The sequence below is a fragment of the Syngnathus leptorhynchus genome, chromosome 11 (genome assembly GCF_054491065.1).
Source record: "Syngnathus leptorhynchus isolate UIUO chromosome 11, UIUO_Slep, whole genome shotgun sequence".
Taxonomy (NCBI): domain Eukaryota; kingdom Metazoa; phylum Chordata; class Actinopteri; order Syngnathiformes; family Syngnathidae; genus Syngnathus; species Syngnathus leptorhynchus.
In genome coordinates, this window is record NC_141205.1 from 6,858,619 (window position 1) to 6,872,783 (window position 14,165).

At 40.1% G+C, this 14,165-nt stretch overlaps 1 protein-coding gene across 1 annotated transcript in view; it reads left to right on the forward strand.

The window, feature by feature from the left end:
• Positions 1–5,162: 5,162 nt before the first annotated feature.
• The window catches only part of LOC147049155 (low-density lipoprotein receptor-related protein 1-like), a 63,189-nt gene continuing 54,186 nt past the window's right edge, over positions 5,163–14,165 (forward strand). Inside the window, exon 1 of the mRNA XM_085924892.1 lies at positions 5,163–5,758. Coding sequence (XP_085781018.1) covers positions 5,662–5,758 — 97 coding nt within the window. The 5' untranslated portion in view covers positions 5,163–5,661. The remainder of the gene's footprint in view (positions 5,759–14,165) is intronic.

Consider the following 14,165-nt stretch of genomic DNA (forward strand, 5'->3'; position numbering starts at 1 on the left):
AATATTCGCAGACATGCCAAGAGGCAGACAGCAACATTGAGTTGCAGGAATTTATGGCAAGTAATGGCTGTTTAGTACATGTGACAACAATCTTCCTTAATTGTCAGGGCGATGGCAACATTAAACTTTGTCTTAAAAAGAAAAATATCCAATCAGGGTTACATTTTGCAAAATGTGATTTAATGTTTCGGGGAAAACAACACAAGACAAAGACAAGCTAAAAAAATAAATAAATAACTTTCTTCAAAATAATCCTTTTGAGTTTCAGGAATCTGTGAAGCGGACTATTTAGTCTAACTGCAAGTAACATGAGCGGTGGATTTGGGAAGGCAGAAAGAAAATCCCAGCGAAGGAAGAAGGGAGGGAGGAAGGGAAAGGAAGGGGGCAAGGGCAGGCAAAGGGGAGAGAGAGAAGCTAAGCGGATGGGGGATGGGCTGTTTGTGCATGCCTGGAATTCTTTAGGTGTTATCAGCATATCCCGCTGCATAATTGCTGGCTTCAAGGAAGAAGAGGAGAGGGAGACAAGAGTGCAACAAGGAAACACGGTCAAGCTTCCTCCCTTCACTCTGTCAACCACAAACGGAGTGGGGGGGGGGTCAAGATCTTTGAACTGCAATGCTGACATTTCCGACGTTGCTATTCTTGTCTCATTAAGACAAAGGACAAATTTGACTTTTTCAGCTTCACGAAAACAAAGCCAATGCTGAAAAGACGGTTTGAGGGTTGAGCCAATAGCTATTTTCCTTCCTCTGTTATACATCGAGTTTAAAAGCTTTGCTATAAATTATTTCTATCTTATGCATCTGTGCAATACAGTGGTGTTGCTCTGGTTGAATACAATCGCTTTTGAAATAATAATGGAGATGTAACTAATTAGTTCCAAGGTCAAACTATCATTGTGCTAGCATAATAAACATTTCAGACTATTTTTAATTGTCTTACAAGTGTAAAATTAATTTAACAATACTCAATGTGTATGTTAAAAACAAAACCTAAGCAAATATTCTAAAGCGTAAAAATGAATTACCCATTGGCCACTTTTTTTCCCTTAATGCTTCCATCTACAAGGGCTATACAGTCTACACACCCCTGCTCAAATGCTAGGCTTTGTGAAATAAAACAATGAGACAAAGATTAGCCACCTCAAATCTTAACCAGAAACATGTTTGATGCAATTGGAAAAAAATTGAATCCTTTTAAGTGAAGATAACAAAGTTGCAAAAGTGCGCACACCTACTTATACCTGAGGTGTGGTTAAGTTTACAATTATTTTACAATTATTAACATATTTTTGATGCGTTAGCACACAATTGCCACTATTTAACCTGCCCAAAAGTGCCACCTTGCTTTCGTCTTTTTTTTTTTCATTCCCCACAATCTTCGCTGATCAGCCCATTGTTTGAAATACCCGTTGGCAAAAAGAAAGAATGAAAAAAGTGTTTAGAGTTACATGAGGGCCATTTGAGGTTTTACTGTATTTGCTCCTTCCCCTATTTCCAAACTACCATGATTACTTTCTTTACTGATTATTTTTCAATCTGAGTCACTCCTGCTGTTATACAGAAACATTCAAATTGCAGTCTGCTCAAAGTGCACACTTTCGTGCCGGCGTAAGATTAGCGGTTTCCTGTGTGTCCCCCCCCCTTCACAATGAGCAGATGGATAGGTATGAATAGTAAAAAAAAAATATTTTCCAGCATTAGTTTGCATTCCTTGCAAAATGGCTGCGGTGCATGAGAGAGTAACTGCCTCGGTGGGACGCGCACACACAGGATGTGATTCCAGGAACTTTGATTGATGAGATAATCCATCTGGCTCAGAGGCAAAGGAGGGGAGGAGCGGGGAAGGGCGGGAGAAAGAGAGAGTGTACAACATGAGCCATGGTGTTGCTCCAAATCATGAAGCCGTTTAGAGATTTATGCATGTGCTTGCTTACAGCAGGCACACTTGTGGATCTAGTTAGTGGAGGGGATGGGGGGGGGGGGGGGGGTCAATAAAGTGACTGTCTGGATCTATCTTTTCCAATTACTATGCTTTTGGTAAACACCATATAAAGCTGGGGTGGGGGGCTCTTTGTTGATTGTCTGCATTCAACAAATTGTTCCTGGCTTCTATCACAGCTACAACAAAGTGGGTGGAGGTGCGTCGTGGATGAGAGAATGACAGATGAAATACTCGTCCCAGTCATGACATAAGCCAGATGAATGGTGTTTTCACGTTTCCATCCTGGACAAGTGGTCCAGTAGAGCGGGCCAGAGGATAATATCTAGCAGTGCAATTCAACATGAACACTTTTGCCCGCTTGTGATTTCCCAATGGGAATAGTGGACTTCTGGGTTTAAGATGTCTGTAATATACAGTCAAGTCACACACCTTTGCTAAGTGAATGCTAGGAACAAGTGTTTATTCTAAGTCAAATGCTGCCTTAAGTCATCTCTGGGAAAAATAACAACATCTTTATATCATTCTGTATGGCATTAATGCTGGGCTGCATGACTATGATTTAAATTTTCCTTTTTCGCGAGCTAGGGGGGCAAAAGACTGCATGATGCAGTATAGGTTGCGCAAAAGGGCACTGAGCTATTCCCCTCAGATAAAAGTATCATGTTACAACATGATGCTGCAGAGGCACAAATCAATACGCCGCAGCTACTCATGAAAGATAAATTAGCTCAAAGATGAATTAGAAGAGGCATTTAATGGTACGAGGAAGTAGAGATGTATGCATTTCTTGGATTGATTATTTTATAATGATTTTTTGCAAGTATTACTTACACTGTGATGCGAGATTTGCTCTTTGAATTTTCTGAACTTTGAATGTTCTCATTGTTTTGACATTTACGAAAAGAAAGACTTTTTTAAGATTGCTGATTATGAAAAGAGGGCTTTTGCCTCTTTTCTAAAATGTACGTTCCAATTGCTTCTACATTTTGAACAACAAAAGACTGCTACAATATTCAAAAGCTGATTGACTATTCTGTTGATGTCTGAGTTGCACTCGTTCAGCACAACTTGGGTTTTGCTGCTCTCTGCTGGTGAATTGTATACGCTAAAAAATATTTACTGCTTATGTCGGTTCGGGTTCAAACAAAGAAATACAGTACTTAGAAAAAAGTGTTTCGTCATAACTGAATTCTGTGTTTGTGACAAAGGTACAAAATGATTCAATTGATACCCGATTTATCTTGAAATAAGCCCTTGGTGCACCACAGTACATTACAATCAATACAACGGAACATTTAAATCAGATAAATAAAACTGTGGCAGTGTAAAGCAAGAAACCAAAAGTACAACTATTCTTTTATCGTATGATTTAATTTATTTGATCAGTATGTTTCCATTGCACAGTGTGTAAATGCAGCTTTCCTGTCTCTTCCACTGCATTTCTGTTTGAGTACGGTCAGATCGGGCAAAAACATCTGGCATGACCACATTTGCAAGCACCAATGAAAGTACTAAAATAAGCAAGCCAATGCCTGAGAAAAAAAACAAAGTCAAGAATGTGACGAGAAAGTGAAAATGCCTACATAAGCTTGTCATTTTTCTTTGTGTGATAGAATAACTGGCCACGGTAAAGTGGTGGGCTGGAGACCAAAAACTCATTTTGGTGGTGAGTTACAGTATTTCCCCCACCCAACTCTCCAGCCCCCTCACACAAAGAAAGAACCCTTTGTTCCTTTCAACATTGATATTGTAAAACCTGTAGATGTCGCTGTTGGCCCGCTTTTCACAGATCTTGAGCATATTTGCACGTGTAGTTTGTGCCTAAAGAGAATCTAACCATAAATAAGCGATTGTGTTCACACTATTGGTACACGCATAGTCTGATTTTTTTGCGAGCAACTTATACAGCAATACAGGGCAACGTGTCATTTCTTCACACTGGAAAAGAAACTGCTCAGGATAGGAATCTCTCGGGCATGTGAAAAAAGTATACAGAACGTCTCTCGAGCATCCTTCCCTCACTACAGGACATTTACAAAACCATCAGACTTGCAACGTCACCATCATCACATTCATAGAACATTGTCTTCACTCTGCTTCCCTCAGGGAAGTGTTTCAGGAGCGTGAAATGAAATTTGTCTGGAAATTATCATGTTTCCTCTTCATTAATCTATGCCAGTGACGGAACAATTATTTTTTCCTCTTCAATTATACTGCGTATATCTACCTACTGCCGTGATAGCATTATTTTCCAATTAAAACGGTTCAGATGGCATCATCATCATTATCTTCCTCATCACCAAGATGATGTCATGAATACATATTTGAAGACAATACTGTTAAAACTGCACGTTCTGTTTCGAGCGAATGGTAAAACGCTGATAAACTCAGTTGCTGCAGAATTAATTGAATTTTATTTTTGGGGGAATATATATATATATAAAAAAGGTGCCGTACAATATGTCAATTTCTTTGATTGATTGAGGAATGTGCCTGGAGGAGACGTCAAAATAGAAAATGTCTCTATCGATTTGGACTTATGGGCTTGGAAAATTCAAATTACAGTGGGAATTTGTGGACTGAAAAATACGTTGTGATAAATGTCACAGTTTGATGTTGTAATGGTTTGAATCAATATTTAGTGAAATAGGGTATGTGCAAATGAGCTAAATCAGGAATGGCTATGAATGAGCAACTTGGGAGAAATGAATTATCTCTCAGCTCAACATTCAAAGGAATTTGTGATTATATATGAATGAACAACTAATTTGCTGGATGAGGAGTTCAGAGTTTTGAAATGGATGGGTGAGGGCGGAGGAAGAGTAATATTTAACTCACCATTCAGGATTTGGTTATTTAATGGGGGAATTGATTGCTCAGTAAAATGTTTTAAATTTGACATCGGTCTGCATACAAAAAAATACATGGAACTGTCATGTGTTAATATTTTATTTGTTTCATCGTTTCTATAATCTATATAAATTTGAATATGGATTGTTTACCTTTTGTATACCGTTCCATGAAATCACCCAAAATCTCCGTAAACTTTCCGGAAAATTACCGTAATCCCCCCCCCCCCCCCACCCCCACACACGCACACGCACCGACCTGTGCAATATACAATTCGAAGAATGCATATGGATGGTACCGAGGGGGAGATCGGAGGAGGAGGAGGAAGAAGAGGAGGAGGAAGAAGAGGAGGAGGAGGAAGAGGAGGAGGAAGAAGAAGAGGAGGAAGGCCAGCCGACGTCACTCATCAGACCGCTGGCTGACGGCGCTCGGAACCTCCAGCTCGTCAATCTGTAGCCAGCGGCGACAGAGGCGACCGGCAAAGTGATCCATCCCAATCTGCCACCAGCTTCTTGACGCACTCCACTCGCCTCCTCTGCAGAACGAAAAGCACACCCGATCACCCTCATCCACCCCGGACGAGCTGCCGGCTCCAACTCGAGCGCAAAATCCAGGCTAGCTGCGCCCGCTAGCCTTCGAGAGGGTGGCCGGGCTGTCCATGCATCCGGGGAGCCCCCGAGGCAGCCCCGGACTGGCTGGGTGAAGACCGAGGCGGAAGCCTTGAGCCTTGACACTCAGCGCGCTGTTTCGCACGCAGCGGCAGTGGATGCCCTGCGAGGAGCATCTTCTCGCCTGTCTGCAACCAACCAGCGTGACAGCTCCAAGAGGCGATTGATGACTAATTTTCTCTTCGGATAAACCACAACAATGTTGCGCACAGCGGCCAACGTGCTGGCAGCAGGATTGCTCGTCTTGGGAATGTTGCACAGCTCGGAAGTCGTTTCACCATCCAGGGCTGTTGATGGTAAGCGACCCTGTTATGCATTCCTTATCACCTGCTGCTTTTTTTATTTTTTATTTTTTTACTCACGGTGCAGGACTGCTTGCTCCAGGTTGAGGCAACAATTAAAATCAGACTTTTATTTGGGCCAAATGTGAATATTGCAGTGTCACAGTCATCCTTCTTCTTTTAGTGAGAGGAGGCACTGACATTCATTGAGAAAATGATGGCACAGGCCCCAGGAGCTCTTGCTTTTAAGTAGCACTTGATGTGTGTGTATTTTTAATGCCAGTGAGTGGTGGTGGTATGTCAAAATCAGAGGTCTCAAACTGGGGACCTTGAACCTTAGCTCCTATCTTCAGGGTCCACAGTAATAATTTGCATTAAAGTCTTTTTCTTCACAGTTTTTAGTATAATCTGAGATTTCTGTTTTGGAAGAACCTTCTTGAAATGCTGCTGTGAAAACAAGGAGGATTCCAGATTTTTCATCATAAATTCAAATAATTTGTCAATATATTTTAGAATATCAAATGAAATCCGCTCTCATTTTCAATAGATTCAATAATAGACTTTCCACTGGAACCAGTATGACTTTTGCGTTGCCATCTACAGACTAAAAGAGTCCCCTCCCTTCTTCCAGCAACTGACCTTGCACACCTTCACAGTCTGGAACAACTTCTGGAAGCCATTAAAACCTCCCAATCTTACTCACGCACACCTCGCTGCGATGGCAAGAGAAAAATCTAAATTCTGTTCAGTTGAAAAGTGGAATTTGTTGCTTTTAACATTGAGCTATGTCTTTATTCAACATTTTAATGAATAAATACAAAGCTCTTCTAAAACTAATTAGTTTTTGGTTGTGATATTTAATTCTGGAGGTCTTTCAAGGCTTGTCTGTTTTAAATCACTAGCTGGATTTTATGAGATTCATTGTCCAGCCAAAAATCTTTGAAGTCTTGTTGTTGCATTCGACAAAATGTAGCTCAATTACCACCTTGAATGTAGCCTGCAACCACCAACAAGTCTGTAACAAGCTTACAAATCTCACTTGTAGAAGTAGATGTAGACATTTATCAATACTTTGCCTATAGGGATAATTAACAATCTGTTCATCTGTCTTTAAAACCTTATTTTTATTTTAAATACCCAATTCAACATCGTGTCATAATGATGCTGAATTGACATCATATGCCCACTGCGTAGCAATTGTACAATACAAATTCCCTCATGTCAGCATGCCTTAAATATCACGTTGAGAATCACTTTTGCAGTTGAATATTTATGTCAAGAATAATCCGTTTCACAACGTTTTACTAATTAATTAGCAATAATGACAGCCGACAGAAAGACAGTCAGACCTGAGGGCCCAAATAAATAAATAAATAAATAAATAAATAAATAAATAAATAAATAAATACATGGAAACATAGTTGACATCTTGCATTCATACTGAGGTGCTAACTTCACTGGCAATTTTGCTAACTTTGTTATTCCACGAGATGGCTTCAACCCTGAACTTCTGTTCCCTTGCCAGTATTGTTTGAATGCTGCCTGGAAGATTTGCACCATATTGGAGTGTGTAGCTCAAATTCCCATCATTGCTACAAAGTAGTTGTGACTGAATCTACAGCGCCTCTGCTGGTTGTATCTAAGTAGTGCATGCTCTTTTAACAATTAATCTTGCTTTTCCAAATTTGGCTTGTGTGCCAGAGTTTAACACCCCTGGTTTAAGGTCACTGTGACTGAAATGTTTTTTATTTTATTTTAAATACAGCATTGTGAAATGTGTTTTTTCCGCCTGAATAATTTTATTATATTTGAGTCATTATTTCCCATCAACTGAATACCAACCCCCTTGCCAGCCTGGTCATGTTAACCTTTCTCAAACGTGATAAATCAGATTCAAGGATTAAGTCTTTTTTCTTTTTTTTCTTCTGTCTTGCATGGAGTTGTTTTGCCATGTGCCGAACCACCAAAGACTCTTAGTAGTGTAGCCAGGCCCCAGGTCACCAGCAAGCCCTTTGGTTTAATTGGGTCTAAACTGCCCTTTGTTTCACAGAGGAGACCTCGGCGAACAGTCTCAGATTGTTCCGAAAACTCTGCTAATTGGGGGCTTAGTGGGAAAGGGCCCTAATGAAGGAATTCAGATTGCTTCACCATATGACACAATGTCATTGCAAAAACACCCCAGCCAAATTTTGTCTGCTTACTAAATTAAACTCTACAGTACATTTACTGCCTCTTTTCACAAACGTAATATTCATTATCCCTATGTGGCCTCACTTGTAACATTTGCTTCGAAGATCAACGGGGTGGCCAACATCACATGGCCAAAAGGTTCCCATTTGACAGTTTGCTGACAACTCTAAGCAAGATGGCAAACGGAATGCATTTGGCAGCTTAGTCGGGCTCACTCAAATTGAAAGTGCATGTGGAAAATGCACTTCCAATTGTGCATATCTCAGCTTGTTCTGTGGTCAAATATCGAATGCGACGCTGTAAAGTAGCTGCTATGTAATCCAGTCTTTTGGTCAGTGGCAGGAAAATAACAAGCGAAGCTCATTGAAATCCAGACACATTATTGCGCTAAGTATCATCAAATTCTTCACAGTTTAAGATGAAGATTAAAGAAGTCCATGGAGCGAGCCATGGATGTAATATTTTCTATCACTGTAAAATACTACATTGCACCATCATAATTCATACTCGCATGCATACATATTTTATTCATACTTCATTAAAGCGCTTCAGTGTAGTTGCACTTAATGGAAAGCATTGTAAATTGATTTCTTAACAAGACAGTTTACCGCTAAAAGCATTTGTTTGCTAACGTGGTTTGTATCAAGTAGGACTGAAATTTTAAAGAAGATCGAATGGACTTACCTTGGCAATTGAATACATTCATTACTTTAGTCGATAAATTGTACCTCTGGGTAATGGTAGTGTTTACCTTTAAACTTATTGACAGCTGGTTTCTTCTAAAATGAATGTTTGGTCCCTTTAAAAACAATATACAGTGGAGTCTCGGTTTTCGAACGTCACGGTTCTTGAACAAACTGGTATTCGAACAAAAAATTCGAGATTTTTCTGGTACAGAGAGAGAGAAAGCCATCCTAAAACACAAAGACGCTCCTAATGCAATGCGACAGTGAGCGCCCGGCCGGCGCACTGCGGGCGGTTGTGCGATCAGACCAAATTAAGCTCCCTGCGCACTTAGGTCCACTTCAATTTTGGAAAGTATATAAGGACTTTAAAAATATTTTCTAAATTTTAGCGACCGCTCTGTCAAAATAATGCGACCAGCGCGGTGCAGTTCTGCGGTCGGCGGCGCGCTACGGTTGCGCGTTTGGCGGTGTGCTGCAGTTGCGCGATCGGACAAAAATGCGCAAATGAAAAAATGCTTAAAAAACACAGTTTTTTTTGTCTTGTAACGGATTACATTTTTTTTCCATTATTTGTAATGGAAAAATATTATTCAAAATTCGAACGATTTACTTCTCGAACAGCCTTCTGGAACGGATTGTGTTCGAAAACTAAGGCTCCACTGTATATACAAACTAGATAAAGTATGATTTCAATAAAAATAAATATGTACCGTATTTTGCGGCTCTGATTTATCTATGGATTTTTCATGATTTTTATGGTATCTTACGATTTGTGCATATTCTCTTATATATGGAAATTAAACATTAAAACACCTACAGTTTATAGTCCAATGCGGATTATACATGAATAAAACAGTATTTTCCACAAATTCTAGCTGGTGCGGTTTATATTCGGGTGCGGTTTATAGTCCAAAAATTACGGTAAATGTGTCCATCTGTGCCCTGTGATTGGATCGTGACCAGTCTGGCCCGTACTTCAAGTCAACTGAGATCTGATCTTGCTCACCTGCAACTCTGAGGATTTGTAGAAAAATTCTGAAATATCCTAAAACACATTTTAGTGCCGTATGATGTATTTCAGCTCTAGTTTCTTTTGTTGCAGCATTTGAATTGGAGCACAGGAGCAGCGTAATGTGTTGGCTTCTTTGGTGGCAGGTTTCCGAGACGAATGGCCTCTGCTTTGTTGTCAGGCTCCGTTTTATCATCCGGACCCAAATACGCCCAAATGGCGGCGGAGACATTTTTCTTCTTTACAAGGCTTGTAGCATACTCACCTCTCATTGTTGTGGTCTTTCACTGCCTAGAGAGCAAGACAGAATGCTGACATTGCGCCATGTGCAGTATGTGGCCAATTAATTCAAGACAGCGGCAATTTGTTTTGTAATCATCACATGATTTTGTTAAGAGATGATTTCTTTCCCCTATAGAGAATTGAAACGCTTCTACCAGTAAAATATGTTCTACTTTAAGCTCCGGCCCACACATCTCATACTTTCATTGTCATCCATTTTACTCTTCAGTGGTATTTTCGCTCGCCCGACGTCCATATTTTCAGTGGCAGTTGTGTGAGGGAGCAGAGTGGTGGCCTTTGTAGATGAGCATTCGCTAAAATCGAAGCGTACACATCTGACAGGTTGCGGCGATTCAGCACCTGATAAAACCTCGTATCATTATGGTATGTATTATCTGTCTGAATGGAACAATGAAAATGAGGATGGTTTTCAAATTTTTTCGCGGCAGTGTAACACGGGCACCGCTTGTGTGATGTTTGTTACTTTGCCTGCGTAGCTTAGTAATGTAATCCAAATATCAACAGCACATTAGGACATCATTTGAATAATTGCACGAGTAATTGTTGATTGTTGACTGGTGGACATAATTCATCCTTCTGTAATTGTTTTAATGCACATGTTCACCTGTTTTAGTACTTCTACCTCAACTTGTTTTTCTTTATAGGAATCTGAACTGTAAAATACATAATAGTTGTTTGATCAGTGAATCAACCAACTCATTCCTTGGTTTAATTACAATTGGTGTGTGAAAAATGTTTGAATGAAAATGCCATTAAAAAAAAAAGAAAGAATTCTTTCAAATTCAGAATGCATGGTAAACATTCTAAAGAATCTCGGCGCTCCTGCGTCACACATACAAACTTGAATCTCGCACTGATCTTGTGAAAAGGCACAGAAGAATTTTGTATAATCTCCTTTAATGTTTCCCTTGAGCGGCATACTAAGTAGGCTTAATTGTCATCGTTCTCCCTATGCAGCTCCGTAAGAGCGTGCGCACTTGCAATGGTAGCATGGCGGAGGGATTTGTCTAAACTGACTGTTGATAATTGAGTATCACACCTTGGGGTTCTCTTAAATTTACCATCCTTACTCTCCCCCCACTAAATTTTATGTTGTCCTCATGTGGAAGTTTAAGACGCCAGAGTCGTCTTCCTCGGGGTTCCGATGCTGAGCTTAACACAAATATCTGTCTTGGTTGATTACAGCTTTGGGCTTCAGACGTAGCTAAATCTTAGCCAGACATCCGAGATGTTCTTAATTAAGCGCTTTTGTGATTACTCGACCTTGTTAAGAGGTTGTGCCTTTCGGTACCACTATGGCTTGTTTAGATCTACTTTGTGCTCAGAGCTGACCTGTAAAAAAAAAAAAATCCTAATTCCTTTGGCAACCAACGTCACACACAGTGACATGCTTGATGTTAAGTCTCCTTCTGGGTTTTTGTTACACATACTTATGTAGACCTATACACTATGGATATGAGTTATAATTGCTTAATTGATTGTTGAGACAATGACCAAATGTTTGGAATTGATTATTGCTTCCTTGTATTGAAAAGCAAAGTTAGATTGCACTACATGTCTGCAACCAGCAGAGGCGCTGTCGATCCATTGTGTCAGTTTAGGCCTACATCACAATATGGCATCAAAACAGAAGTTTTACACATTCAGGAAGAATTATCCATTCTATGATAAACGCTTGATAGAAAAAAAAGAATCTTAAACCACATATTGAGTTCCATTGGTGCTATTCAAACCATTGTAAGTGCCATATTAATCCTTATTTGCAATCCGCAAGCTCTTTCTTTTCTATCATTTCTCCATCGTGCGCAGTTCCTCCAAACTCTGTTGAAATGGTTTATTTAACAAGCAAGCACAGCTGGGGCCCCCTTCTATGTTTGCAACATGGCAAATTGGAAAACTTTTCCTCTCCCTTCATCTTCTCTGCTCCTCTATTGCAAAACCTTGGATGTCTTCATGCCTTTGTTGTGGGTGGAGGATGAAACGGTCCTAAGATTTTAACCAATCAGGCCGAATTTATGTTTTCCTAATTTTGGCCCAAACCCTTAAGATTGTTCTTTGTAAAATGTGATTTTGATTTCGAGGTAAAAATACAAATAACACATTTTGAGTTGACTTCCTCATAATGGCTGTCAGGATATTTACGAGCAGCAGTGTTGTCATGTTGTTTATCTGCTTCCCCTCAAATACTCGTGAAATCGTAATGGACAGTAAATTTAAGATGGCAGGATTATAGTCTCTTCTTGAGAAACTCCGTGTTTTGCTCGTGAAAGTACACCCTATCTTGACTAGACTAAACTCTGTGACTTTTTAACCCCAGTAGACATCGCAAGTGTGTGTAAATGTTTTGAATAAGCACGCTATGCAATTACATCAGCCAACACGCCCACCCGGTCTTTTTGTGTGCCCTGACATTTTTATTATTCTCAATACTTGAGGCGGAGTCATTAAATCCTTAGTCCAGAAAGGAACGTGGACTAAGTCCACAGTGGTGGTCGGCTCCGACTGTTTATGCTGTCGCCATGGCGTCAAGAAAGGTTGCAGTGGACTTATTATCTTTATGTAAACAAAAGTTTTGTGAATTCTCAGCATACAGTAGATTGTCCTCCATGATGCGGCCAATGCAAAGCTTTATCTTTCGTATTCATGCCATAGACTGATGAATCAGAGTAAGTTTGCTCCGACTTAACTTCTCCCTGCGGGAAAATTCAGTTTCCTTTCTCCTCTTAATATGGAGGTCAAAGAAAAGGGTCAGGAACAAATCCGGCCCCCTGGAGCGTTAACGCTAGCTCTCAAGGCCGTATGAATGGGGATCATCTGGCTTGAAGACAGGTTTTCCTTTTATAATATAATTTTCGCAGTCGACTTTGAAGAGTGGACGCTCACCCCTGTTGACAGTCTCAGCTGCAACTTTGGAGTGCCCTCGCTGATCTCCAAAGGCAGACGTCCAACTTATTTTTAGCCTTGTCGTGGGCATGAGGAAATGGGGCTGTGGTTGAAAGAGTGGGTGGTGTTTGTCTTTAGCGAAGACGCTTCCTAACTCATCTTGTCGGCAGCGCGGTGGGTGTGGGGCGGCATATGTGATGCTGCTGCCCAAATGGAGATGACCCAAAAGTAGCTTCTACCTTGGTAAACACACAGGCTAGTCATGTGCGACATTCCTTCATCTCATCTCAGTATCCCACTTGAGCTCGGGAAATTGTGAAGGAAAGCTGAGAAGTCACATTGCCCGAGTAAGAAATTATGACATATACTACAAGGTACATCCTTGAAATAATAAGCTACTTGATGATCTTCCACAGGGATTGCTGAAGCCTTGGCTAACCATCGAGTGTTTCATGGAGGGCACACTCACTTTCCAGAGCTTCTTGATAGCACAATTGAATTGTAATTTTCACTTTCTTGGGAGCCGTGCTGATAACTACATTATAGCAAAAAAAAAAAAAAAAAAAAAGACACCTGAAATACGTGACGTGTAAGCAAATGACATCGCATGTGGGAGAGAGATCCAAATGGTCTTCGGTCTGAGGTTCAGATGTCTCTGTGTTAGAAGCGTATTTTGCAGCTTGAACAATAAAATGTAAAATAAAAGATTGCTTGATTTGATTAAAAGTTAACTTAAGAGTTATGATAGTTACATTCAGCTGTTTCCGACAACCCGGCCTCACATAAAAATGACACCCGGGCCTTTTAACAGTGACATTAACAGTAAAGTTTGTTCTGGTTTAAAAAAAAACAAAAAAAAAACCTTTTTGACTTAGCATAATTACTTTGGCTTAAAAACCAAACAAACAGTATTTTATGGATTTTACTTAACATTATTTTTTAAGATTTTTATAAGTCTTTTTTAGACTTCACTGAACATAAACACACTATTAAATAAAATAAATAAATAGGCAGTCTTTTTACTTAACAAGGCGCTATAAATGTGACACGATGCCTTTGCGATGTCGCTCCCTCAAACAGAAATGCAAAGTTAAAGACTCCTATATTGGCTCATTATGTTTAAATTCAAATTCACAACCAGTCTTTCCTTTTCTTGTGTTCTCCATAATGTGCAGTCATTTGTTGAGTGCACATTTTGGAGTAGCGCGTTACTTAGCAACACGCCATCAACATAAACAATAAAAAGTCACACCGTACATGTTTGGTGGCTGACTTCTCCACTCTACAGTAACTTGCACCTCCACCTCTCTAACCTCCTGACCTACTTCCTGAGCTCTGTGATATGTTTCTG